This window comes from Talpa europaea (assembly GCF_964194135.1).
Source record: "Talpa europaea genome assembly, chromosome: 12".
NCBI lineage: Eukaryota > Metazoa > Chordata > Mammalia > Eulipotyphla > Talpidae > Talpa > Talpa europaea.
This window is the reverse complement of record NC_140079.1, coordinates 81,578,645-81,606,056: the sequence shown is the minus strand read 5'-3', so window position 1 is coordinate 81,606,056 and position 27,412 is coordinate 81,578,645. Positions and strand designations below refer to the sequence as shown.

General features: G+C 52.6%; 2 protein-coding genes across 4 annotated transcripts in view; one reads left to right on the top strand and one right to left on the bottom strand.

Moving 5' to 3' along the window:
• The window catches only part of GNA12 (G protein subunit alpha 12), a gene marked incomplete at both ends in the record, with an annotated part of 72,914 nt that extends 69,518 nt beyond the window's left edge, over positions 1-3,396 (top strand). For 2 of the 3 annotated variants that reach the window (XM_084250507.1, XM_084250506.1), the window contains 2 exons: positions 1,302-1,352; positions 2,827-3,396. In XM_084250507.1, coding sequence (XP_084106633.1) covers positions 1,302-1,352; positions 2,827-3,396 — 621 coding nt within the window. The remainder of the gene's footprint in view (positions 1-1,301; positions 1,353-2,826) is intronic. The other variant, XM_084250508.1, reaches the window with a different exon arrangement.
• A 13,271-nt stretch (positions 3,397-16,667) lies between these two features.
• AMZ1 (archaelysin family metallopeptidase 1) lies at positions 16,668-24,507 on the bottom strand (the record flags this gene model as incomplete). Its single annotated transcript, XM_084251042.1, has 6 exons — positions 16,668-17,198; positions 19,242-19,418; positions 19,948-20,102; positions 20,444-20,572; positions 22,723-22,887; positions 24,204-24,507. The coding sequence occupies 6 exons, from the start codon at positions 24,505-24,507 to the stop codon at positions 16,668-16,670; spliced, it is 1,461 nt and encodes a 486-aa protein (XP_084107168.1).
• Between the last annotated feature and the right edge of the window lie 2,905 nt (positions 24,508-27,412).

The following is a 27,412-nucleotide window of genomic DNA, read 5'->3' as shown; positions in this document are numbered from 1 at the left end:
TAAGTTTGTTGTTTTAGTTTTTTACATTTAGGTCTGTGATCCGTTTTGAGTTCATTTTTGTATATGGTGTAAGATAAGGGTCTATGGTTTATTTTTGTCACACAGACCACCAGTTTTTCTAGCACCATTTGTTGAAAAGGAAACTTACCATTGGTTTTGCCCTTTGGGCCTGATTAAGACAAGAAAGGAAAGAAACATCTGTAATTAGCTGCTGCTAGCATTCTGCTTTTTTTTTTTTTTTTTTTTTTTTTTTAAGTCTTAAGTTCAAGCTGCAATCCTGTACCTTTCTGGTGCTCTTTCCCCCATCAGTGTTTACAATGTCAGCCTCCCACACATGGATGGCCTTATATTATACACTTCTGTGAAAATGTCAAGCCTGTCATGAACTTCTCACACTGACCCTTAGTGTAAGGTAACCTGTGGCACCTACCACCAGTAAGATTTCAAAGTGAAAACTCCAAGAAAGATACATCCATTGTGTATATGTGGTATAATTAATTTTCCAAATTCTACTTTTTTAAGGAAACTTTTTCATGCCTTTTAAGGGAATCGGTTCACTTACTACTTTTTCTAGCTAACTCCATTTAGTAACATTTTAACGCCCACTAAACTCTTCCATGAGTACCATCCATTTGATAGTTCAGCCAGGACCTTGAATGATTCTAAAGGTGTCCTGCCAGTTGTTGCACATGTGTATCAACATTCAGCTGATGAGACAAAGACAGACTAGTCATTCCAGCACAGAAATCCCAGTTCAAAATGGTCTTTGTTCTATACAAAAAATCTGGTCATATAAACGTGTGAAGGAATGATGAAATGTTAGGCCTGTTTTCAGTAATGAAAAATGTTTTGTCATATGCCTCTTCTTTAATGATTTGCTGTCTTTAACGACTGTTTCAAGTACATGGGGCCTGCTTTATCAGAAGCAAAACTGACATAGGAACTTAATCTGAAATTCTAGCTCCAGTCCATCCTTCCCTGGTGGCCTACAGCAGGCCAGCCCCCATGTGAGGAAAGGAAGAACTAGACTGGTGAGAGGGGTCGCATCCAGAATCAAGTAGCAGTGTTCTGATAAACAGTCTGCATTTGAGTCTTGAGGTTGAAGCTAGAAAAACTGCATTTTTAGTATTTTTAATGTGTCTTTAATTTTTAAAAATGTTCATGCTCTCTGAGTCCTTTTACTTTCCCTTCCCATTTTTGCAGTGGCAAAATGATACTCACATTACCAGTAGGTGACAAACATTGCCAGGTCAGGATCCCTCAACTAAGACTGAGTGCTGAATATTTCTCCTTTATGACAGGGTGAATCAGTGAAGTACTTCCTGGATAACTTGGACCGGATCGGCCAACTGGTGAGTAAACACCCCCTAATCCCGAGAGGCTGAGATCAGGATGAGAAAACACTGTGCAGACCAACACAATGCAAAGAGGAAGGACTTTTCACTGTGCTGTGAGCCGTGTTTGTTGTGGCGGGTGACCTTGAGTGGTGGTGTGATGTCATGTGTCCACTTAGATCTACAGGTTGTGTTAGGGTGGAGGGAAAATACATGCGGGTAGTGCGGATGTCCATGTTCAAATGGAGGAAATTCTCAAGTTCTTATTTGCTTATAAACCTTTAGTTACCACTAAACTGGATGTAAAGTAGTGTTCTGTAAGATTTCCTTTGCCTGAGTTACCATAAAAGAGACAGCAGTTCCTTAAACCAAGATTTCCTTTAACCTTTTATTGTGGGAAACTCAAACATCCAGAAAATAGACATTATAATGAAACCCCAGTTCCCACGATTATCATTTATGCTCAGTCTGGTTTCACTGGCTCCACCCCACTCCTAGGAACAAATCCATCATCCTGTCATTTCATCAATAAAAGACTCTAAAAATAATAACTACACTACCATTATTGCTCCTCAAAAATTAGCAGTGATTCCTTAATGCCAACTATTATTCTTCCAGTTTTGAGATTTTCCCACTTGTCTCAATATTTTCTTGTGGGTGCTGCTATATTTTAACAGTTTGACTCAACGTCGTGGTAAGACCCATACAGCACAATTGGTACTTAAATTTCTTTTAATCTGTAGATTTCTCCCTCTTTTTCTTCTTTCAATTTATTTGTTGGAGTAGTTGGATTATTTCTCTGCTATGTTTTTTCTCAGGTCTGGATTTTGCTGTCCTGTCCCGGGGTGTTAAATAGCTGTTTCTCCCTCCCCTGTGTGTCCTGTGGGTTGGTAGTCAGATCTAGGGCCACATCCTCCCTGTTCGGTTTTGACAAGACTGCTGCCTGAGGGCTTACGTGCCGTGATCACAGGAGCATTTGAAAGGTGCAAAGTCAGTGGTTTGAGAGTTACTGCAGTTGCCTGTGTGTGGCTCAGGACTAAAGGTTTTCAGAGAACAGCATATTAAATACATTACAGACTAAGTTCAGCTAGCATCGCAATACCTACGTTAGGCTAGTTCATGGTAAGGCTTTGGGTTATGTATATTCAGGAAGTTAGAAAAATGGAAAGATTACTGTGGTCCAGATACCAAAAAAAAAAAAAAAAGTTCTTTTCCTCCAGAGAAGAAGAGAAATAAGAGTTTAGATTGGACCCCCAACAGTGAGAATTCTGATAACTCTTCCTCAGAGAGATGAGGTCTGTGTTCATTTTGAAATGAACTATTGTCTGTTCCATGATAAACATGTAATTGTGTACATGGTAGTTGCTTTTTGGCATTTGGCTCTACTTCTCACGAAAGGCAGTCTGACTCTTTCTTTCCGCCCTATCTTTTTGTTCTTATTTTCTCCTGTTCTTTTTCTCCTAAATTTCTCCCTTGTCCTATATTTTTACAGAATTACTTTCCTAGTAAGCAAGACATCCTGCTGGCAAGGAAAGCCACCAAGGGAATTGTGGAACATGACTTCGTTATTAAAAAGATCCCTTTTAAGATGGTGGATGTGGGTGGCCAGCGCTCTCAGCGCCAGAAGTGGTTCCAGTGCTTTGATGGAATCACCTCAATCCTATTCATGGTCTCCTCCAGCGAGTATGACCAGGTCCTCATGGAGGACAGACGTACCAACCGGCTGGTGGAGTCCATGAACATCTTTGAAACAATAGTGAACAACAAGCTCTTCTTCAATGTCTCCATCATTCTGTTCCTCAACAAGATGGACCTCCTAGTGGAGAAGGTGAAGACTGTCAGCATCAAGAAGCACTTCCCTGATTTCAAGGGTGACCCTCACAGGCTGGAGGACGTTCAGCGATACTTGGTCCAGTGTTTCGACCGGAAGAGACGGAATCGCAGCAAGCCACTCTTCCACCACTTCACCACCGCCATAGACACGGAAAACATCCGCTTTGTGTTCCATGCTGTGAAGGACACCATCCTGCAAGAGAATCTGAAAGATATCATGTTGCAGTGAAAGAGGATGCCCCCTGCTATTGTCGTCCTCACACGCCTTCAAGGCCATTGGTCAGATATCCCTGGCGTCTCTTGCCATCAGGTCTTGCAGGGGTTTCTCAGATCTGTGCCGTCCAACATCTGGCTCGGGAATGCTGTCTAGTCAGCCACGCCAAAGCGCTCCAGGCAAAAGGACAAGGAAACTTTGAAGTTAGCTACTGAATCCTGGGGACTAGTGAAACTACTGAAAATCCAAGGGATCGCTCTGGTATTAACTTGTAATACCTAATAACACAGCTTTCTTTTTACAGAAACTTTATTCTTTTCTGACACCATTTAATCAAGGATTGTGTGTGTGTGCACGCGCACGCTGTCTTTAATGACAAAAACCAGCCAGCCTTGCAGATGGCTTTTCTCTCTAACTTGCAAGTCTTCAGTAAGACAGACTAACCTGAGAACTTTGACCGTAGTTTGTAGGAGATGAAATGCAGGCTGATGCTACTGAACTTGGTGCCCAAGCCCGGCCTGAGCCTCACCCTGGTGTCTCAGTGCCACCTCCCAAAGTGAACACGTTGCCTTTTAAAACTCTTGTGCCAATTTCCCGAGAGACCCTGGCCCAGGCATTTTAGATTAAGCTAAGGGCCCCCAGCTTTAGTGGGTGGCATCATTAGCTCTAAGGGTGTGGACCTGCCTTAATGCCCCCACGATGTGTGCTGTCTTCCTGCCTTGTCAGATTGCCCAGCAGTACAACCCAGAGTGGAAGTGTGGGACGGGCACTGACAGTGAATGTTCCTCTACTATAGGCACACAGTGGGGCTGTCCGCCCCACACCCACCCTGCCCCCACCCATGGCAGACATAAAGCCACCTGGCCGCACAGGTGACCTTCCTGTCTTACAAGTCATCTTCTGATGCCCACTGTTGGCTGCATTAGTGTTTCCTTATTTTGGAAATAGCAATGCTTTTCCTATTTCTCTCAGGGGCTTCTGAAAGCTGGCAAGATTACTGGCAGAGCTTTTGTTAATGCCACAGCTGCTTGGTGAGTCCTAATAGCTGACCTTTCAGCAAGTTCACAGACCGAAGAAATCTCAGTTTCTCCAAACTGCCACTGCACCTGATGCCTTTGGACAGCTGGTCCCTGTCTTCAGTCCTCCCTTCAATCTTGATTCCTGTTGTAGTCTCTCGCTTCTGTTATGCACACATACCAAGTAACTATCTGCCATGGCTTTCGGGACAGGGAGACCACAGAAGGCTATGATGCTGATGTGTATGGTCCATGTTACACTCAGTTATCTTGTCCAGTTACCTGCCAGATGTCTTTCCTTGTGTTTAAAAATACATTGCATTCCAAACTGCTCCTCATTGTGTATTCCTGTTCTAAAAAAAAAAAAAAAAAAAAAGTCTGTCCTCTATGTTTAGGACATTTTCTAGCATTTAAAAAGAAGCAAGATCTCCCTCTGTAGCTGGCACCAGAATGTTACTGTAGGTTGACAACACATCCAAGGGCCCTATCCTCAGGCCCCACTGTTCCCCATCTCTCAGTTCATTTTCAGCAAGCCAGATAAGCATAGATCTTGTGCAGATATCCGGAAGGAAAGGAGGGAAGCCCTGCTTCTGAGTCATCCTTATTATCACCGTGTGTTTAATGAGGAGACAACATGAAATTCTCTTTCTCTTTCGGTGCTCAAGACTTTGTGTCATGTTTGCTGGAAAGAAGTTGGGGTTTTTGTCCTGCTTCCTTTTGCTCTTCATAAACTGAAAGGACATGACCCAGGATTGGTGCCATGGCCACTGTTTAAAGGAGAAAGAACACTCTTGACGGGCTCCATCAGGGCGGCCTAAGACCATGTCTTCTACTGCCCTGACCCAGACTGTGTGGCCTCTCATCTCCTGGTCAGTTTTCTCTCGTAGAAGTTTGGGAGGATTTAAGGCTGTTCCTCCCCAAGTAGGGATCTTCAGTGTTCTGGAGGGGATTCTCTCCATTGTGGCTGACATAACCAATGAGGTTGTGGGAACTGCCTTCCTGATGTGTTTGGAAGCCTCTTCAGTGAGTGCTTTTTCCCCTTTAAACTGATTTACTTGCTGTCCAAACCGGAAGCACATATGTAGAGAGATCACAACTGTTGAACTGACCGGGCAGGGGGCAGGGTGGCTCTGACACGCAGCCTCTGATGCCACTCCCTTCCTGGGCCTGGGCCTCCTGCTCACCAGACCAGACAAAATGGAGTCTTTAAAGGTGCCAGGCTCCAAGTTCTGTGACCCTTGACTCAGAGAAGATGCCCATTTGCAAGGCTAAACTAAAACCATTTACAACTTTTCTGCACACAGATGGTAGTCATTATCTCCCAAACCTTAGGCTTTTGTATTTTTTATTTTAATTTCACTGTTGTCTTTTTTATCAACGTGTTGGAGAAGCAGGAGATAGTGGGCCTGATCTATCAATATTATTGCAAAAATGTAACAATAAACTTCCTCGGTATACATATTTTCCTCATAGTTATACTGTTTACACATGAGAACACATGTAGGTTTTTTTACTGAAATTTTTTTTAACTCTTCTTGTAGAGAGAGAAATTGTTTCAAAGATTTCAAGTTAGAGCTTTGTAATTTATAGAGATTTCTAGAAATCTTTTCTTGTATTTTTTTTTTTTTACTTCTTACTCCAAGATCAGAAAATAATCTTGAAACAAGATGACTTACTAACTCGGGGGTCCTGGGGATCTCTAATTCGGTATTAAAGATAAAGGTACCATGAGGAGAGCCGCCCAGAGAACTGCTCACGGTTTACACTTAGTGCGCTGTAGTGGCCTTGGCTGGGAGGATCTGATTTGATGGTTTGACTGCCTTCAGTCTCTAGATGGTCATTAAAATAAATCCCTAGTTTTTCTTTGCTTAATGTAAATATCACTCAGCATTCAAAACCAACACTAATTTTTTAGTCCCAAAAATTCAGAGCAAATAACTCTAATCTTAATTTTACCTGAAGGGTCATGATTTGTTAACCAGTTTTTATCTCCACATGCTACACAGAGCCTGACACACAGGAGAGCTGTCATAAATAACTGTTTTGCATGAAAGTCTCTGGAACACAGCTTCAGAACAGGTGATGGAGGCATACACGCGTAAAGACACGCGTGTGTGGGGGAGAGGTTGGGAAAGGCCCAAGGAGGGGGACCCACGGACTGACATTTGACATGTCCAGAGACCCAGAAGAAAACCCAAGGGCACAGTGGGGTGGGAGATCCTGTCAGCACAACCCTTGGGGTTTTTGTCCCAGTCACAAAATGGAGAAATCACCGTGAAGGACTTCCAGCTGTTGGCACGGTTTGTGGCACTCAGGATTCTCTCCTAGAAGGAGGAGTGCGTGTGTTGTCCAGGGAACACCACCTGGTAGGGCATGGTGGTATACACTGCGGTGCGGGGCTGAAAATGACCACGTTGGGAAAGTCAGAAATCCCTCCAGAAAGTGTCAGCAATGGGCACATCACACGCCTCATCATCCATGGCAGTGGGCTAAGCACTTTGTCCAGTTTCTACACTTAGGAAAATTGAACCAAAGGGTGATTCTCAGTCCTGCCCCAACGTTGGGTCCCTGGGGGTCTTTGGAAAGTGCCTGGATCCCAGCTGTTCAGGAGGTTGTGTTCTGCAACAGAGGGAGAGGGTGGACAGTGTGGGCAGCGTTCCCGATCCATGAAATTCTATTTAGTCTTCCCCTCACTGGCAGCAGCCTGCCTCGAGAAGACACAGCAAAGGGTGGTGATTTGAGTGAGGTCGTCTCACTTGGTCTCTCGAGACCAGTGGGCAGTCCTTTCAGATCTTTTTGGTCCCTCTTTCTCTGTCATGTTCATCAGATGTGCTCAGCAACCTCACGCTAAAATGATTCCTGGAAATTTAGGAGGTTTCACTGAAGAAAAAGCCTATATTAAGGCTTACTTCATTTCCACAGCAGACCAGGGATAGATGTTCCTTACACATGTGATTCTGGGGCCTCACCGACAGTGAGGCACAATCCTGCCCCCTGTTTTGGTGTGTTGGAAGCGCATCTGCAGCTGAGAGGGCCGAGGGCTCATTACCCACTGATGGGAGGGTTTTACCAACTCTGACTTCAGCTCCTTCTGTGAGAAGTGTGTTGGGCCCTGAAGAGAAAGGTGTGGCATCCCTCAAAGAAGAGGTGTTTCCTTAGCTCAGTTCGGAGGTTCAGATGCTGACATGTGCTGTGTGAATGGCCCTTCTGGGCACATGACTTTGCAGGCCTGTGCAGGGTCACAGGCCTATTTTGGAGCCTGTTCCTGCCTTCTGAGTGGCTGAGGGAGGACTTGAGCCACTAGAGGCTGCTTTTGTGGGTCTCTGCTCTTTTGCAACTGGGTCTCTTCCCATCAGAATTTGCTAGAACTAGAAGGCTGGTTGCTTCTCAGTATTTAGGATGGTCTTTTGAAATGAGTGGGTTTAACTTCCATGCTGCTGTTGGTATCTCTTCAGGTGAAAACTTACTACAAAGCACAAAAGGTTACTAATTGCCAAAGCACCCCCAGTGCGCTGTTCTTGCCTGGGTTCAGCCTAATACATCTTATCCAGAGTGGCCCTGGCAGTGAACTGCCTGCCTGCGGTGATTCTGTTCATCTTGATAATAGGGACCCCCTCAGAGCAAGAGGCTGGAGATGCGAGCGCTCAGAGCTAGGCCTTGCAGTCTGTTGATTTTGCCTCATCTATGTCTTGCAGGGCTGGTCCCGAGGAAAGCTGAACTTTCCCGAGGCTATAATCCCAGACCACAGGAAACAAGTGGGCGCTCAGATTTCTGGGCAGGAAGTGTAATCCTAGGAATTGGTGTCTGTGAGTAGCACGGCTAGGAAATGGGGTGACCTCAGAATAAACCATGGAATTCCCGCCCGGAAGGACACACTACACATGGGACAATAGCAGACTCTCCTAGCTGCGCAAGCCACGGTGGAGCTGAGACACAGAATTGCTCTTATGTCCAGCGCCAGCCTGCGGCAACTTGTCCCTGCTCACGCCTTTTATCAGTATTCACGACACGTCTTAAAATGTCATTGTGGGGTTCTTACTATAAGAGACCCTAAAGACTGCCTCTGATGGGCAATAAATGTGACTGCTGCTCACTTCACAGAAGTAGAAACCTGGCTTGACCTGAAAAGTAGGTTCTGTTTTTTGAGCGGGTCACAGAAGGTAGGTTTTTTTTTTTTTCCTTGAGATGGTTTTATATGTGTATAACATGAACTTGATGAAACGCTAGAGCCGTGCTTTGGGGTTCTTGAATTAGCCTGCATTTCCTAGCAGGCGGGCTGGTTAGCAGCGGGGCAGTGTGGGAAAGCACCAGGCTGTGAGTGACGGGGACAGGGCTTCCCTTTTCTGCCCTGTCCTGTTCCATGAAAATAAAGGGCTGTTGGTCAGACCTGCCGATTCGGCACCTTTCTGCGAACACCGAATTCACTTTATTTTGTATTTTTTAAAGCTGATGTATTACAGTCAAATGAACATAAACCCAGCTATTCACAGTCAAGGTGGAGTTTCCTGTGGAACTATGTGTCCCCAACAGGTGGCAGAGCCAGACCAGCTCTGGGGTGTCCTGCTCCTGTCACCCCCCCCCCCCCGTTGGCTTTGACTACACATGTCCTTTGGTAGGAGGGGCTGGAAGTCCAGATGAGGGTAACTAAGAACTTGACCCTCTCTGAGTAGGGTATAAACAAGCCCCATTCTGGTACTTTCTGGGACTAGTACACGGGTGCATGTCTGCCAACTGATTGGGGATGCCTGCCATGGAAAGGGAGATTGAAAACGGGTGCTGGGAAGACCTCTGTTGCGATAGGCAGACAGGGCCAGAGGCTGGTCGGTACTGCCCCCACTGGCCAGGAATGCTCCAGGTGGCATGAGGGCCTGCAGATGGGCTCCTGTTCCTCCATGCTGGAACTGGCGCCTCTGGAACCTCCCAAAGCCTGGAGGTGACATGAGATCTCCTTCCACAACCACCTCTCACTTTGCCTCCCTCAGAAAAGGTCAGTACCAACTGCTCTCAGAGCTCACACATCTAAGTGACTTTGGGACTCAGGCTGAAAAATTGAAGCAAACTTGATCTATAGATCAGGCTAGCAGATTCTGCTTGCGGTGGCTCTTTTACTCCCCCATGCTGTCTGGATGAGCCTAGACCTCTTCTCCAGAGGCCCCTATAGACAGGTGGACAGCCGTGTCCGGGGGGCGATGGGGTGAGGCATATATGCGGGAGACACGCAATGCAGCCTGCAGAAACCTTGGCCAGTCTCTTCATCACACTGTCCTGTTCAGACTTTACCCATTGGAGTCTTCAGCAAACCTGGTTATGAAGAAATTTAAAATAGACCTCGATTGTGCCTGCCCATCTCTAGAATCTTCAGCGCCTGTTATGCAAATTGATTTAAAACATTCCAAGAGGCCTTTCAAGCCAGCGAGCATTGACGAGTTTATTATTCTCTGTTGGCAGAAGTGCAGCCAGGAAGTTCAGTGTTAATACGCTTGACCTCTGCCCACACCCACTGTGTGCTTAGTTCTCCTGGCAGGCTTTGGTGTGCAGCGGGGGTGCTACCCCGAGGGCCCTGCCGAGGAAGGGAGAGGTGGCACTTCAGCTTTAGCATTCTCTGAGAAGCCAAGCTTTGAACCCTCCTAGGGTCTTTTTACACATAGAAAAGAAATTCCGAGAGTCACCGCCAAGGGCTCCATCACGGGCCCTCCCCTGGAAGTGTCGCCACTGCCCCAAACCCACCTGCAGTGGGCTCGGCCTACACCAGAAGTCTTGCTCTGTGAATACTGTGTACGGGGTAGAACATATGTTACAAAGTGTAAAAATGTATTTTATAGCTACAGTGGTTAGTCTAACATGGTTTTGTACATATGATTTTTATAACTCTATTAAAATTTGCCTTAAATTACTTTGTATTCCTGGTGTGTTGCATCCTGGCAGAACGCAGCCCCTGCCACCCCATGGCGGCTGCACTGTGAGGTCTGGTGCCCTTGCTCCCTGAGTGCGCGCGCTGTGGCTCACCCAGGGGCTTCCTGGTAAAGCTCTCCTTTTCACAGGCACCTTTCCAGAAGCAGGCACCTCCTATGGGTGTCTCTGTGCATGCAGTATGCATGTCACGTGCCAGGGCCTGGAGCAGAAGAGGAAGGTCAGTGGGTCACTGCCACCTGGATCTCCTTAACTTCCTGAGGCCTGTTCCCATCACCTCACCCCCCCACCTCTGGTGCTGGTTTCTTCGGCTGGGAGCTCACGCGTTATCCATTGTTGATTCAATAACAGAGTCTGTCATTGTTCAGCTTCGTAACCACACAAGCACGACCCCAGGTGTGGGTGACGTGTGGGAAAGCAGCTCCAGCAACCTGGAGAGCCAGTGTGGGAAAACGCTTAGGTGATACTCGAATACATAGACATGACCCCCCCCCAAAAAAAAAGGCCTACCCATTTCTTTTTTCACATCATAAGCATCACCCTTGACCCTGGAAAACACAGACATGGAATAAGTATGTTCAAAGTGATCCAATTTGATTAAAAAAAAAATTTAAAAACCTCAGCAGAGTGACCTGAAACTGCGGTGTCGAGGAGCGCGGGGCACCCTCCAAGCAGGAGAGGACTAGAGAACTCAAGACGGTAAGTTCTCTTGGTTTCAGCTAGACTTCTAGAATGTTATCCTCTTCCCTAAAGGCTTTCTATCCATTTGGTTTTATAATTTTTATTAGTTTTGAGGATGAAAATTATACATAAGCTTCACAGAATTCTCAACCGCACAGGATTTAGTCTGAATATCAAAGACACGGTCATAAGGGATGCCAATCACGTCATTGGGTCAAGGTGTCGAAGCCCCATAGTTAGGACGGGTTGTTGCCCCTGAGAGGCCTGTTGGTGGTTCAGCTTTGGGGCTGAGGCCCGGGCTCTGCCTTCCAGAGGCTTTTGTAGGTTCGCTGTCCTCTGGAGTCCTCAGAAGCTTGGGTTGGCTCAGCGAGCACCACATTCCCCGACAGCAGCAGTATGAAGCAGGACAGGACTAAGGAGCTGCCTGCTCCATGCGAGTCCTACATCATCTGACATGTTGGGGTGGCATCCAAGCTACTGCTATCCCCTCTTCACAAAAATGGGGCCTCTCCCCAATGAACATGCAGGGGGAGCTGCCCCAAGTTATTCCCAAGGGACAGGAGTGGGAATAGGGTGGGGATGAGGTGGGGGATTGGGGGGAGTCGAGAAGGTGCCTCCTCAGTGGTTTTCCTCCTACATCACTTCCTGTTTGTGCTGGGGGCTGCGGCCCTGCCTGTTCATGAAGTTCCTCAGAAAGTTTGTCTTTGCACCCAGCACCCCTCCACCACCACTGGTGCTCCTGCCGCTTGCAGGAGCCGCTGTCACTCCCTGTCTGTCCTCCAGCTTCTGTCCTCTCACCCCAGTTCTGTGACTCCTGTTGGACAGGATGAGAGGCCTGCAGCAGGTGCCAGGCCTCTCTCAGAAGCGTCCCCAGGGCTGGCTGAGGGAGGGGCTGCTTCCATTTGAAACAACTTCAGCCGCTTCCAACATGAGAAGGTCCATCCTGTTTAGAAGGGTCAGTGCACTCCATTTGATGTTCCACTCTCTCTTTAAGCAGGTGTTGGGAGAAACTGAAAGTAAGTGGACTCCTGCTGAATAAGGGATAAGAGAAGGTGATGGGCAAATTCAGACCAGTCCCACACAGCCCCAGGCACCTTCTGCTTCTACTCGGGCCTCTTGTCCATGTGGCAGGTGAGCAGGCGTGCACCTCCACATGCTAGAAATGGCCCAGGAGTCAAGGTGAGCCACAGGCAGCTTCCTAATTAGTTCTCCACTATCACAGGTCAAAAAGGACACGCATGCACTTGGAACATTGGTGGAACCAAGAAATGACATTTCAGCCGTGCACCGGACAGCATGAAGGAAGAGCCAAGAGGGAAGCTGCGGTAAGGAACCCCTGCACTGCAGAGCTTGGGGTGCAGGGGCTGTGAATGGCAGATGGGCCCAGCCTGGCCGAATTTCAAAGCAACAGCAGTGTGTTGTGGCAGTGCCGGGGTGTGGCTGTCTGGGGAACTGAGAGCAGGTTGGTTTTGTTCCTGGTGCATTTGTTGTAGCTCTCCCTGGGGCGAGTCCGCTGGCAGCCAAGGAAGTAGGGTGTCACCTGCTTATCTGATGAGCAAGTCCTCCAGTCGCCTGGGCCCTCACTGAGAAGGAGGTGGAGGCAGACTGGACTGAACACATAGTGGCCCTCGGACATTTCTTGGAAGTTGCTTTTTAAAATAACCTCCGACATAAGCTTGTTTTCATTTGCCTCTTTACCCAAGAAGCCAAATTCAAAAATAGATCTCAGTTATTCTGGGTCCTCATTAATCAAGGTGCTGCTGTGAGGCTGGAAAAGGCAGGCTCTGTTAGCTGTTTCTACCCTTTATTTACAGTTATTTTAACAGCTTTCAAAGCCATGGTTCTTTGCTATAAAGAAATAGGTTTTCTAGATTATGCTGCAGTGTTTAACTTCCATGCCTGATGGCCTGAGGTCCATAAATGTGCTGTTCTCTGGAAATCTGGTGCCTCTACTTTGGAGTTGCCCCTACAGCCATCAAGGCTCAGCTGCTCTGCCCCCCACTAGGAGAGCAGGCTGGGGAGAGCCGGAAGGCCCTGGGGCCTCCTCTCTGAGGGCCTCTCCCAGGCTGCAGTGGGCCCAGAGAGTGTGCAGGCTCCAGGTGAGGTCTGAACCACCCCAGGAAGCCTTGGTTCTCCCAGTCTTCACAGGATAAAAATATTCCTGATGGGGACTCGCCCTCTTTATACAAACAAATCAGTGAAGCCCCAGCAACTCTGGGCTTTAAGTTGGCATCTTCACCCAGGAGACCTGGCCACCCACCCAGGCCCTTGTCCGACCTCCAGGAAGCCCTGAGCCTGAAAGTGCTGCGGTGGCCAGCGCTCTTCCTGGTGACCTCAGAAACCAAGGGCGGGCCCGGGAGAGGGTGCCATTTAGGAATCAGCGTGTGGGCTTGCCCACCCCATGCCTTCTTTTCGACTCTCCTTCCTGCCCAGACCTATTCAGTGTGCTTTTCTAAGAAAGACCTAGAACACAGGTCTGGCTTCAGCACAAAAGAGGCCTGAACTACAGCGCCTCCACATTTTAGCCTCGGGCAGATTACCAAGTCTCTGTCTCCGCCTCCTCCACCATAAAATGGGGCTGCGAACATCCGAACATCCGGAACATCCGCCTTGCAGGGATGTTTTGAGAATCAAGCCTGGGGGATGTTAGAAATTCCCTGGCACTTAGAAGGGACTCGTTCAAAAGTGGAGTTTATTTACAGGGAAGCTCTGCGTCCTTTCCCAGCCCAGCCCCGCCTGTTTGGCCCCTGCGGACCCCTCATTTACCCGTGAGTGTCCCGGGAATGCTGCAGCATCTTCTTTGAACTTGGTAGTATCTAAATTTGGACTCGTAGCTTTAACATTAGCTGCTTGGCTAAGCCATGGTGTTTATTTTTCCTTAAGCCCTTTCGGAGATTTCTCTCATCACAGAAAGGTCTGCCTCAGTGTCTCCTGGGATGGCATGAACAGCCCCACCTCCTCCTCCCTGACCCACGCTCTGGAAATGGGACTGTTTCCTCCTGTCCCATCCTAGGTGGGGGAGTTCAAAATGATTCCCCTCTCACCATTATGATGGTGAGTTTGGGCTCCAGGGAGGAAGAGTGGGGTCCATGAGACAGGAAGAGGAATGCTAGGCTGCCGGAAGCGGGATTTACTGCCTCATCGCCAGGGCAATGCTGTTCATCCCTGGGTGTGTGTTTAAGCTACGTTAGAGGACCACATGTATTTCCCATCCCCCTCCCGCAATCTAACAGCCACACAGATACTGTCATGACCCCAGAGTATTTTTTAGCTCCGTTTGGGCCCCTCTGCCTGGGCCTGCTGAGCTGTGTGAGGGAGGTTCTCAGAAGGGCATCTTCCGCAAGCGGGGGACCTGACCTTGTGAACCTCAGGGGCTTTGGACAGTAAGGAGAGAAGTGAAACTGACATCTACCTTTCAAAAACAAAACCCAGGGTACCTGTTCCTCGAGAGCCATTGTCGTAGATGGTTCGGTTCCGCTCGGCTCCGATGCTCATCTGGATCACCTGAGCTTGAATTTTGCCTTTGCAGGAGGAGGTGGCATCCTTATCTCTCTCCCTCATCTCCTTCCCAAACTGCTCTTTGCCCCATCACAGACAGAACCTGGAGCTAATATTTGCTCGAAGGCATTTCTGATCTCTATTCCTGAAGACTCTATTTTCAAACCATTTCTGTTCTTCCACAGCTATCTTAGAAAGTCATCTCCATCTGCAGCCTGTAGAGGCCAGCAGGCAAGTCCTATTGTTTGTGGCTTGTCCTTTCCCACATGAAGGTGCTTTAGGACATATCACAGGTCACGGCCATGGGCACCAGTGGACGGTGCTGGAATCTGGTACCCACCATGGCACACACATGACCGCCAAGCCCACCTTCAATCTGAGACAGGCTGTTCTAGCTTCATCACCTCTATTTTATCTTGCATCATTTCAGCAGCAAACCCTTCGCAGAAGACTGGAGGGAACTGGAAAACAGGTACGATCATGTGGCAGGTGTGATGGCCAAACCAAGCAGTGGAAGCTGACTGGGACAGATTTTTCATAAGTGCTTTCCCATCTCACATACTTTTCCTTGGATTCAGAGGTGGAATCTGTCCCTTCCCCAGAACCAAGTGTTAATGGCAGCAGTGATGCACTAGGACTTGGCAAGGTCAGTCTGAAAGACTACCCACTTCCAGCTGACTGTCTGGGCACCCCGCCTTTGGGAGCCAGCCATCATCCTCATATGCGAGGAGGCTCAAGCCACATGGACACACCGAGGCCAGCTGAGCTCACAGGAGCAGACCCCTGCCGCCTCCACCCCCCACCTGCATTACAGAGTCATAAGCTGAATAGACTGTCAGAGTTTTAAGCTGTCAGGATTTGGGTCTTTCGTCACACAGCACCCTTTCCCCTTCTGTGGGGTGTGCCCAGCTCCTCCTCACCTTCCCTTCCCCCATCAGTGTTACCTCCCAGACCTTCATGATGCCTCCTGGAAGCTCTGCTGAACAGAACAGGGGACCCGGAACGACTTTAAATTCAGTGTGTACTCATCTCTGAGTTTTCCTGGGTGGAATCCTGGCTGTGCCTGGTGTCAGATTACAAGGAAGCTTCAGCTCTTCAGGGTAGGCCCCCCTTAATTCTGTTTGTTTTTTGTACTGTTTTTCTTACCAGACCACCAAAACTGTGTAAGCTGCCCTCAAAATGTAGGCACTGCCCCTGTTCTTGCCTCTTTCCACATGGGAAACCAGCTTCTCCCTGCAGGCCAGCTAGGGCATTTGATAATGGTGGCAGGAGGGATTGATTCATCAATCAAATGTAGGTGCACGTAAAAGAGCAGTGATGGGAAGTGTGATTTGACAAACTGAAAGGAACACGGTCATATCCACATCAGGGCAGGGTATTTTAACATAGACAGGTCTCCCCAGGTTCTGAAGGTAGAATGTCCTGATTCAGAGGTTGTGTTTTAGGTCTGGGAGCACTATTAGCATTCATTTATTGAAAAAAAATTTTTGAATGTTCCCAAACCCAAAACATAACCTACCAAATTGGAACTTCCTATTTTGGAAAACCTGATATCATCAGTTTTTCGCTCAGCAACTGCTGTAAATACTCTTCTCACTCCTCTCTCTCTCTCTCTCTCCCCCCCCCCTCCCGCCCCTCCCCCACCTTGACCTACTTGCTATTAACATTGCAAGTCACCTTTGGCAGAAGTTGTCCCACGAAGGAAACCCTGCTGCAATTTCCAGTAGGTAGCCTGGCAGCACCTTCAAACCTGCAACTTAGACACCCGCCTTTCCTGCGACATTCAACTAAAGAAATGGCAGGCCTCAGTGAGCTAGTTCCAGGTGAGTGGTGACCTTCCAGAACTTCTCACAGACTCCTGAGTGAAGTCTCACAGAAAGCAACCCTTTCTGAGTGTGGGATAGATATTCTAGACAGAAGGTAAAAAACTCTGCTTCCCTGTTGAGGGGAGACCCCAGTTATGGGCCTTGGCAGCCACGTTTGTAGGAACAGGACCCTGAGCTCCAGCCAAAAATATGGGGACACTAGCACGTGCCTCCCACCATCCTCTGTTAGTGCCACGGGTCACACTGAGGCTGTGGCCGAGTGCAGAGCCTTTCCTTCTGACCCACAGTGGGGCCACCCTTGGCCACAGTCATTGTCCCAGGGAAATAGCCCTGGGCCGATGGTGCACAAGCTGTGCTAATTCTCCTCCTCCTTCCAGCGACAGGGGGACGAGTCCGTTCTGGACAGTTTGCGGGTGCTCAGCTTCTTCCTTAAGGAGGAGAACTTGTCCCCTAGGACCTTGCGTAGCCCTGTGCCGTCTCCATCTCTGCCGCAGGGCAGTTCCTGCCTGGTGACCGGGAGCCGGCCCGTGAACATTTCCCACCGAGCAAGGCCGTCCACGGCCCTGTCCACCCTCGCCAGCTCCTCCTCAGTCACCTCCTTCTCCAGGGCCTGGATGCACATCGCCAGCCACCGTCCATGCTCCTCGATGGCCTCTGCCGGGGTTCCCAGTTGCGGCAGGCCCTCGGAGGCTGCCAGGGAGCTCAGCCCGTCCTCGGGCTCCAGCTCCGCATCCGGAGTGAGGGGCTCTGACAGGCTGGTGCCGGGCTCTGAGTCGCTCTCGCAGCACAGGCCTGAGTCAGCGCTGCAGGGCAGGGTGTCCTCCGACAGGGATGCCTCCTGGCCGGGCCGCAGCCCCACCGCTGCTCGAGTCCAGGCGTGGAGCCTCTAAGAGGAAAGATAGGCCAAGCGTTCTCCAGGCGGTCATTTGCCTCGGACTTCAGTTACTTAGGTAAACCCCTTCTGTGAGGTGGCCCCACTGTCCCTGGCTACTTCGGGCTAATGTGCCAGGGCCCTTCTCACGCTGATGCCTGGGGGACAGTCCAGCTCGCACTTGCCCTGGAAAAGTCTCAGGAGCTTTGCAAGCCAGTTAGTTAGCCCGACCATCAACAGTAAACAGTGTTAAAAGCAAAGGGGATAAATATCCAAAACTCATCATTTTTACTCCTTTTCTCTGCTCTCATGCTTCACATCACCTGTATGGTGGCCACGCTGGGTAATGATGGCTCCCGTGTACCCCGCTCCCGTTCTGCCTCAGTGATGACACTGGCAACTGGCAAGGTGAGAGAGGATTTACACTGGGGATCCGCAGGTACTGTGCTCAAGGCTGCTGGCATTTGCCAGTTCACAGGCGAGGGCTTTACATAGACAGCAGGAACCTGTTCTGCCCCATCTGCATGGCACCCCCTCCCCCACAACAGCCTGGAAGGCAAGGAGTACAGTACATCACCTCCACTTGGGGCTGGAGTGTCCCCCTGCCCTCCTCAGGCCCTTCTGGTATCACACTGAATGACGCTCACTGGGGACAGGGGAGGGTGACCCCATTAGAGTACCATGGGTGGAAAAGAGGAACCACTCTCTGCTCAGATCCAAAGAGGTCCAGGCCTCCTGAGCAGGACAGGAGTTGGGAGAGGAGCAGCTCCTGTCTGTGGGTGTGTAAGGGTGGTGACATCAACGGAGTAACAGGTCAGGTCAGGTGAACCCCAGTCCTCACCTCCCTTCCCCCTGCCAGGGAAGTAGAGCTGCTTACCGCGCTTCCTTTGGCCCCAGGGAGCAGGCTTGGGGCTCAGAGCTAGCACGCCTTAACAATCCCCTCACGGGGCCTCCTTAGTGCCCCTGCAGATGAGACCTGGCGCAGGCCCCACTCCCACCAGGCGGGCTGGCTCCTCTCCGTACAAGTTCAGTCCATGTACAAGAGCCGCGCAGGGAGGCAGCCCTCTAGTGGAATGCCTGGACCTCTCGTGCAGAGGACCTCAAAGCGGGGTCACCAGACTGGCAGCATCACCAGGAGCCTGTTAAAATGCAAACTCTTCACCAGCCCCAGAGGTGCCAAAGGAGAAATCCCTCCCAGTTAGTCCAGTTGAACCAGCATCGTGACCAAATGCACCACTCCAGTGCAGACTGCCCACCTCCAAGAGGAGAGAGGGTTCCCAGAGTCTAGACAATCAGGTTCATTTACAGCATTTGGCTGAAAACTTTTGGTTTTAAAATTAAGCCAAAGCTATTTGGTTGGGAGGCCTTATGCCTTTATTGGAATGAAAACTTTAATTCAGTGTTTTCATTCAACAGTGGGTTTCTTTGAACTCTGAACTCAGCGTTAAGTGTTTGAGTTTGCAGACAGACCTTCCCATAGAATAAGACTTTTCCCTGCAGGGGAGCAGGTACAAGAGTCCCAGGACCTCCTTTGTCCTGGGACCTGCTCCAGGCAGTGCCCGCTGCTCCCAGCAGAGGGCAGCATTGCCACGCTGGTGCAAAGGGAGAGGCTGGGCTGGGTTAAGAAGTGCATGACTTTCCAAAGGGAGTCTTGTTTAGTCTGGTTCTACCCCCTGAGGGGCCTGCACTTGCTCTGGGGTCAGTGAGCCACGTAACATGAAAGTTGGGACGGTGCACTGGGAGGTTACACAAGGGACAGCCAACTATCAGTCTGCAGAGATGCAGGGATACCCCTTTACAGTGCAAGGCCTAACATGAACAGAACAGTAAGCGCTCAGGCAGTGTCGCGGCTTAGGCAGCTGCGCGCCAGCTCGAGCTAACTTAGAGCCTAAGTTGAGCTCAGGTCCTTTTGCTTAAGCTGGGCCCCCTCACTGCTCAGAGCCCAAGCACTTACAAACACACATGACCGTCTCCCTCTGCTTCCCAGGAGCAGCAGGCGGGTCAGTGGCCACTGTGGCGCTCAAGGCCTGCAGCAGGGCTTCTCCAGAGTGCACTCACCTTGTACCTGTCTACGAGCTTGAAGCCCAGGATGTGCTGCAGCTTCCGCAGGCAGATGGGACAGAGGTCCAGGGGCCGCCCCAGGGCCTCATCCAGGCTGAGTGCCCCCTGCATGAGACAGCGGAGCCAGCGGCAGTTCCCCAGGCCAAGGAGGTGGCAGAGCTCATGGCACACAACCTGAGAAAGGAAGGTCACCACCACCCTTGCAGCCATGACCCGCCACCCAGCCCATCCCCAGGATTCCTGAGCAGCCCCGCCAAGAGCCTGAACACCCTGGCCAAGGCCTGTTCCTGGGAAGTGGTCCAAGCACCCCCTCCAGCCCCACCCCTGAATGCACAAGGTGACAACTGACTTCTCTGTGGGGCAGAATCTAGGCCCCGCTGGGCCACAAGAGAAAGGTGAGCGGGACCGTGGATGTCATAAACAGGTTCAAACCCTAGCCCTGTGGTTTCATGGCTGTGTGACCTTGGGTAAAGGATTTAACGTCTCTGAGCCTTGGCTTCCTCACTCTAAGTGAAGGGGCATCCTCGTGTGCAAACTGGACAGTAACTGGGTGAGCACAGAGGGATCAACTGCTGACCACTACATCCTTCTGATTCTACATCCTTAGCTTCTCCCCAGGGCCCCCAACCTTCTACCCTCTTCCCATCCCCACCTTCTCCCACCATCTGGGCAGCATCCCCTGCGCCCTGGCCTCCATGCCCACCTTGCAGCACTGGGCCATCCCCAGGGCGTTGAAGCACAGGGTCCAGCCTCTGTCCTGCAGGGGATTCTCAGGGCCGCTGGCTGCCGGATCAGAGGCGCTGGGCCCCATCTGCAGGAACTCCCCCACAAACCGGGCAAAGCTACAGATGCCCACTTCTGGGGAGAGGCAGAGGGAAGAGGGCTCAGGGGGCAGCCCCTGCTTCAGGGAGCCCTAGGGCAGACCACCCCATCCTCAGAACCCAAAGGATCTGCCTGCCAGCATGTCCACGGGAAGACAGCCCTGGGCAGAAGCTAGAGGAATGCCCCTTGCCCAGAGAAGCTGGAATATGGGGCCTGGAGTTCAAGTGTGGCTGTTGAGTAGAGGAGTGGGGGCATTCTCGGAGTAAGAGCAAGGAGGGTGCGTGTTCAGTCATGCACAATGCACCTGTGCTGAGTGCAGCCCTCCCCCCGCTCCACCCCTGCTGAGCGCCGACTGTGTGACGGGGGGCCTGGCTCACCGTGCCCCGGAAGGAACATGCCAAAGGTGAAGCTCCAGGCCTCGCAAGGGTACAGGTCAGACAGCGTCAGGCCCAGCACACACAGGGCATCGCCCGGCTTGCTGCTCTTCAGGAAAGACAGGATGCCATCTGAGGGGAGAGGGCCAGTGGTCAGAGTGAGGGGAAGCGGACCCTTCTCCCAGGCCCTCGCAAAGTCCAACAGAGAAAGCTTTAGTCTGAGGCTGAGAACTCAAACCACCGAGCTGCAAAATGTGGGGCCACAGGCCTGAGTCCCAGAGTCAGGCAGTATGGATCATCCGGGCCAAAAAGTTCTCAGGATGTCCATTTCCTGAATTGCCAAGAAAACTGACCTGAACAAGGCAGGGCCAGGGTGCCTGGCCAGGCCAGGGGAGTTCTGGAAAGACAGCTGGGCTGACAGGGCTGCAGGGAAGTGGCAGCCAGCACCATCACGTCCTAGCCCAGGACCTGTGCGCCTGCGACTCGTTGAACTCTGCAAGGGGCAAGGGAGCTCCGGATTATCCAGTGGACCTGGGGTCATCCCAAAGTCTTAGGCAGGGAGGCAGGAAGGCCAGAGAGAGCTGAAGAGGCTCTGCTGCCGACTGGAGGTGGAACAGGGGCCACGAGGCGAGGAATTCGGGCTCCTCTGGAAGCTGGGTATGGAAGGAACCAGTCCTGCAGACTCCAGGGAGACTTCTGACCCCAGAGACGCAAGAGGAGCAGAGGAGTTTCAGCCGCTAAGTGACCTTGCAGTGACTTGTTACCGCACAAAGGAAACCGTCTCCAGGAACCTGGCTGCAGAGCTAGGAAGAGGAAGGGCCAGGGAGGGAACCCAGGACAAGGCCTCAGGGATTGAGAAGGGACCCCAAGAGATGCAGGTGGGGCAGCCAGCGAGGTCCCAGACCAGGGAGGTCTGAGTGGCTGGAGGGAGAGGCAAGCGAAGGGATTTTCCCAGGGGCCAGCTAGAGAAAGGAGTAGACAAGTGGAGGAGCTGGGGCACACGGGGCAGAGCCTTGGCGCGGGGAGCAGCCTGTGGCACAGGGAGGGCTGTGGGAAAGAGGGTTGCGAGCAGGAGAGCGGGTATGGGGTAGGGTCTAGGGAGACCGGGCATCCCTAAACTGAGGCGCAGAGGTGCAGGCAGTGGGGAGCCGTGGAGGCAAGTGTGGAACTTCCGCTCTGGTTGCCGGTAGAAAAGAAGAGGAGAAAGTATGAGGCGTGAACCCCTGGTTTCATGCTAGACAGGCGTCGAGTTTACCCAGATGTGGACAGGAAGGGGAGGCGGGCGAGACTGCAGTCAAGCAGTGTGACAGCAAGGCCGGGGAGCTGGGCAGGCAGCGGGACCAAAGACCCCGGCAGAGCAGGAAACAGGTGGTATCTAGGGGGAGGGCGGCGCAGGTGGTGATGACCGGACCCGCCCCGAGAGCCTGCAGACAGAACGTGGCCCCGCCCACACCTCCCTCTCGGACCTGTGACCTCCAGGGCTGAAAAAAATTAATTTCTGCTTTTTAAGCCCCTCAAATCTGTGGTACTTTGTTACGACAGCCCAGGAAACCAGTTCAGTAATCTACACAAGCTCCTCCGACCACAAGAAGTGAACCCCACATTTGCTGTGGGTTCTACCAGCCTCTAAGAACCTCCCTGAGGCTACCTAGTCCCAGCATCCCATGCGCCCCGCGGTGTGGGGCCAAGAGCAGAGCAGGCGCACTAAGCAGAAGAGGAGGTGGAGGAGTGACACATGTACTCCAGGCACCGCCAAGCTGGGGTCTCCAAGCCACACTCCAGTCCCCAGGCAGCTGGCATGGACACAAACTCCTCCCAAGTCAGGTGGACAGCACCGCAGGGACACGGGGGAACAGAGGCAGGTGGAGGGGCTGGGCCCTGGCTCCCCGGGTCCCACTCCAGACCCTGGAGATGGGTGAAGGCTTGTGCGCACAGCAGGATGGTTCTCAGAATGACCATGCCTGAAGTCTGGCACCTTCCCTGCCAGTGAGTCCCTGTCAAACCTGAAAATTCAACACCAGCTGCTCCCTGTACCCTAAATTCCCTAAACACCAGAAAATTTAGACCCACCCTGCTGGCCTGTAAGGTCAAGGGACGCTTGTTTAATCCTTTTACAAAACAAGGAAATAAATGTTTTCCACAAAAAAAAAAAAAAAATGCAGCATAGGGGTCCTTCCTTCTGGGCCCCCTTCCTCCACCCTTTGCCTTCTGGAAAGGGCCTCATACTAGGTGGTGGAGGCCTGAGTCTGCGTCGGCCTGTGCTGTGCTGGCCCCTCACTCACCTGCGTGGAGCTGGAGGCTGTCCGCATCCCGACTGGGGCGAGAGGAGCAGCGGATGGACTCGGCCGCCACCGAGGGCAGGCACTTGACCTGCAGGCCCAGGAAGAAGGCCTCCGTGCAGCTCCGTAGGTGGTCAAGGAGAGCGTCTGCCGGCCCCTCGCTCAGATCTGGGGGCAGAGCAGCACCGTCAGCCCGGCTCTGAGCCTGCCCCGGCTCCTGGAGGCCCTGCCGGCCTGTGCCCAGCACCTGGAGGCCCCTGGGCCTGGCCTCACAGGGCCAAAGCTGGCACAGAGATCACATTAAGAGACACTAAGCACTTTTCTTTCTTTAAGGGCCACAAACAAGTGGGGGTAGGGGGTGAGAGGTTAATGCCAGGTAAGGGACAATCGTCACAGTGGCAGTCGACTGGTCTGCTCGGTGGGAAGTTGAGAGGAGGGTCCTCTGCCAGCTCCCTCCATCCCAGAGGACAGCGGGGGAGGCGGGAGCCAGCAGTAGAGGCACAGCTGGGCTTTCTCCCGTAAGACTGCCAGTCTGGCGGGGGGGGGTGGGGGGGGGCAGCAAATGTGCAAGACAAGTGGGCGGGACTGTCCCAGGACTGCTGAGCTGTCCCAGGGCAGTGAGGCTGTCCTGAGGCTGCAGGGCACCATGGCCGGAAGCACAGCCAGACCACATTTTAGGGGGACAGAGGGACATGGATGGGGGACCTGTGAGAAAGGCCAACAGCATCAGCCTTGCCCAGGAGCTGTTAAAAATGCAGACACCCCAGGCTACCCAGATTCAAGCTGCATCTGAACAAGGAACCCCAGGAACTGCATGTTAGCATTTGAGGGGTGCTGCTCTGGCTGTTAGGACCTGGAGCAACAAGGATGGTTTGCAAGGTCAGAATCTATGGAGATGGGGGATACCCACAGATCTCTGGCTCCCTCAACACCCAGCCAGCAGGTCTCCAGAGAACCTGCCTCGGGGATCTCAGCCCCTCTTGACAGGGAGGCGATGGGGTGTGCCATGCCATGCTCAGCCAGAGCCTCGCAATATAGACTGAGGTTAAGACCTGGGCCTCTGGGGAACCTTCATGCAAATTCTGCCTCTAACAACTGCCAGCTCTGCCTCTTGGGCAGGTAAGCGACCTGGCCCAGCCTCGGGTTCCTGTGTGTGAAGCAGCATGACCCCAATCTCAGGACTGCACACCACACAGGAGTCTGAAAGAGGAGCACACAGCACTGCCCAACAGGTCCAGGACCCTAGATTTCCTAAACAGTGTCCCAGATGAGGTGGGAGAATGTCTGAGCCCAGAGGGTCTCCCCTGCCCCGCTGCCCCTGCGCCCCAAACCTACTGGTACTGTCCTCCCTGGGCCCAGGCACAGACACCCCCACCTTGTGCTAGATCTAGGCCTCATCCCCTCTTGGGGTCCTGGTGGTCAGGATGCCCCATCCAGCTCATCACCCACTTGCTGGCCCTGTGGGCCCACACCCGTGCCAGTACCTATGGGCTGCAGGTAGATGTGCTTCCGGGCCTGGCTCTGCTTCCTGGGCAGCAGCGCCGCATGGAAGGTCTGGAAGTCCTCAGGAGCCTCGGGACGGCTAAGGAGCCAGTCGAAGGCGGTACGGATGAGCAGGGTGCAGAAGAGGGTCCTCTGGGGGTTGTAGGCCTCAGCCAGGAAAAGCCTCTCGGCGGGGGAGAAGGTGGACACGTAGAGCTGCTGCAGGGCTGTGTCCGTGGACACCAGTGCGTCCTTTAGGGCCCGGGGGCCGAAGCTGAACTCCTGGGCGGGCCTGCACTGCAGCATGGTGGGTGGGCAGGCGGGGACTCAGGGACGGCCCCCAGGCCTGGCCACATCCAAGAGCCCCTGCTGCTGCCCATGAACCATGCAAGGATGGCCACAATCTCTTCCAGAATTTTCCCTAGGTCTGACCAGAGTGGCTGCTGAGGGCTCCCCACAGATGGATGTGCCCAGCATTGGGCCTCCTTGGCACAGCAGGGGACAGGATGGACACCTCCTGGCTGCCGGACACCCTGCAGGTGGGGGACATGCACCAGTGAGCCGAGCAGGCAGGGAAAGCAAGAGTCAGTGCCACCCAGGCCTGGGAAGGATCTGGGGGCGGGGGGTAGACAAAAACCAATAGGGGCACCCAACCTCCCTTGTACCTCCCCCAGTTCTGGAACCCCAAAAAAGTGCACAGCCCCGTAAGGATAGCAGCCCCAACATCCACGCCCATCACATTCTGCCCCAAGCCCTCAGCAGGAGGGGCTTTCCAAGGGAGACCACTGAGCCCCAGAAAAGCCAGAGGGGCCTCGCCAAGCAGGACACCAGCCACAGTGTCTCCTCGTGATCACCTGTCACCCGGGAGCCCGCAGCACCTCCTTGCCCCAAATGCCAGCTTTCCCGGCAGAGGCTCTACGTGCCCCAGGAAGGGAGTCCCATCCTCGAGTCCATGGCCAGGCCAGGCCAGCCCAGGAGGAGAGAAAGGCAGCCCCTGCTGTGCCCAGACCCAGAACTTTCCCCACCCAAGCCTGGGCAGACCCAGTGCCAGTCCCTGAAGTCCATGAACAGGGAGCTGTGCAGAAGCAACAGAGAGGCTTTAACTGCTGGGCAGGTTGGACGGGAACGCAGAGGCAGGAGGGACAGATGGGCGGGGGGAGCAGTGACAGAGTCATTTTACAAACAGGATTTTTCCTTCCCAGTGGGGCGCCACAGCTGGTGCATCGTGGATTCATTAGAATCAAGCTCCCCCTCCCCACCCTCCGCACAGCCACATCCCGAGAAGCACTGACAGATGAGGCCTCACTCACGGGCCGTGGCTTTAGTCTCCGTCCTAAGACCCGATGGGGGAGGCGGCGGGGGTGGGGTGCACGCAGAATAAAGATGGGGGAGGTAACGAGGGAAAACAACTGGAGAAAAGAAGCTACACAAATAACAGCGGAGAGCCAGGGAGAGGCAGCCGCGGAGAGCCAGCCCTGCGCTGGTGCCGCATGCAGAAAGTCGAGCCAGACGCACGAAGCGCTTCTCTGCAGAAAGCACATTGCGAGGCCCCCAGCCCTGGCCGGAGAGACAGCCCTGGGCCTGGATTCTGAGGGGAGAATGAACAAGCCCACACTCCTTCAAGCAAGTCCAAATTGGATCATTTGTCCCCAAAAATCAATTTAGACACAGACTCCGGTGTCCGTGTACAGTGTCAGGATATGCAGCACGTATCAACATGGGTGCATGTGCAGGAAATGTGGGTGGATACATAACTTATAAAGTTTCTTCTGGAGAATTATGTGCATATAATTTCCCCAGAAGATATCAGCTCCACAGAGATCTGTATAGATACCATTTTCTTTGCAGTCAAGCGCTAGCTCAGACAAGAGGAGGGCCGGGATGAGCTGAGGGGGCCCCCGAGACCCCTCCAGACAGTTTTAGGTACCGTGCAGAATCTTGATTTGTGTGGCTCAACTGCTTTGTAAGACTGTGCAAGTCACCCCCACCGGCGCTGGGAGTTCCAAGTCAGCACTGGATCCTCCCTGCTCGACGGACGTCACTGCAGGGCATTAGCTCCATTTTCAAGAGGGTGAAACTGAGACAAAGTGATTTAAACCAACTTAACCACAGTGCCGTAACTTGTAAGAGTCAGAGGTGGACTAACTCACTGACTGCCCGAGCACCCCAGGAGCCATCACCAGAAGCAGCCCGGCCCCACCTTCTCAGGAGCCCCGCCTGAGCCCCTTGTGCGCCACCAGGCTCGGGCAACACGGGCAGCTCGCACCGGGATGAGCCCCGCCCCCCCAGGCTGTAAGCAAAAACACCAGCCGTGCAGACACCTGCGGACAAACCCTCAGGCAAGGCCGCAGTGGCAAGCCAAGTGGCCAAGTGTCCTGGGGCCCGAGAGACACCGTGGGCGCTTCCAGAGGAGGCAGGGCGGGCCCAGGGCAGGGGCTCACGTGGGCCCCTTCACTCATTCCCACGCAGATAGCCCCCACGCGCCTGGTCACCCGTGGCCCAAACAGACAGGTCCCTGGCCTCGTGGAGCTTAAATTCCCGAGAGGTCAGACAAGAAGTCGCATCTCCCAAGAGCTGATTAGTTAGAAAGAAGAAAAGGCAGAGAGGGGTGAGGCCGGGGGTGCTGAGCGTTTCAAGAGGGTGTGCAGAGAGTGCTTCCTGGGAAGACGGGCTCACAGACTGGAGGGCATCAGGGCAGGGGGTCGGGGCAGGAGCATCCAAGCAGAGGTGCGCGTGCAAAGGCCCCGCTGCACACACGCCGCGGGCTCAGGGACAGCGGGGCAGGCTCGTGGCAGGAGTGGAGGGGCCGGCACATCACACAACACGAGGAAGGCCGTTCTTAGGGATCTGGCCTTCACCTTGAGCCGCATGGACAGGGGTGACGTGAGCCATGTGCGCATGTGCAAGCATGGCTCCAGGAAGCCTGTCTCTTCCCCAGCCAGCCGAGGCACAGGGGGCCTTGAGGGAGGAGCCTGCAGGAGCGTTAGGAGACCATGAGATCCCAGCAGATCCCGGGACCCCTTGAGGACCAAGTCCCTGAATGCCAGCTGCAGCTCTGGCATGACCTGGCCCTCTGACCTTAACCCTAACACTGTGCCTCAGACTCCTCCCAGGTACACTGGGTTGGTACCACCTGCCCTCCTGGGCCAGCGTGCACTGGGCCAGCACCTGTCACGTGCATCTCACCAGCCTATTTTTGTTTCTGGATGTG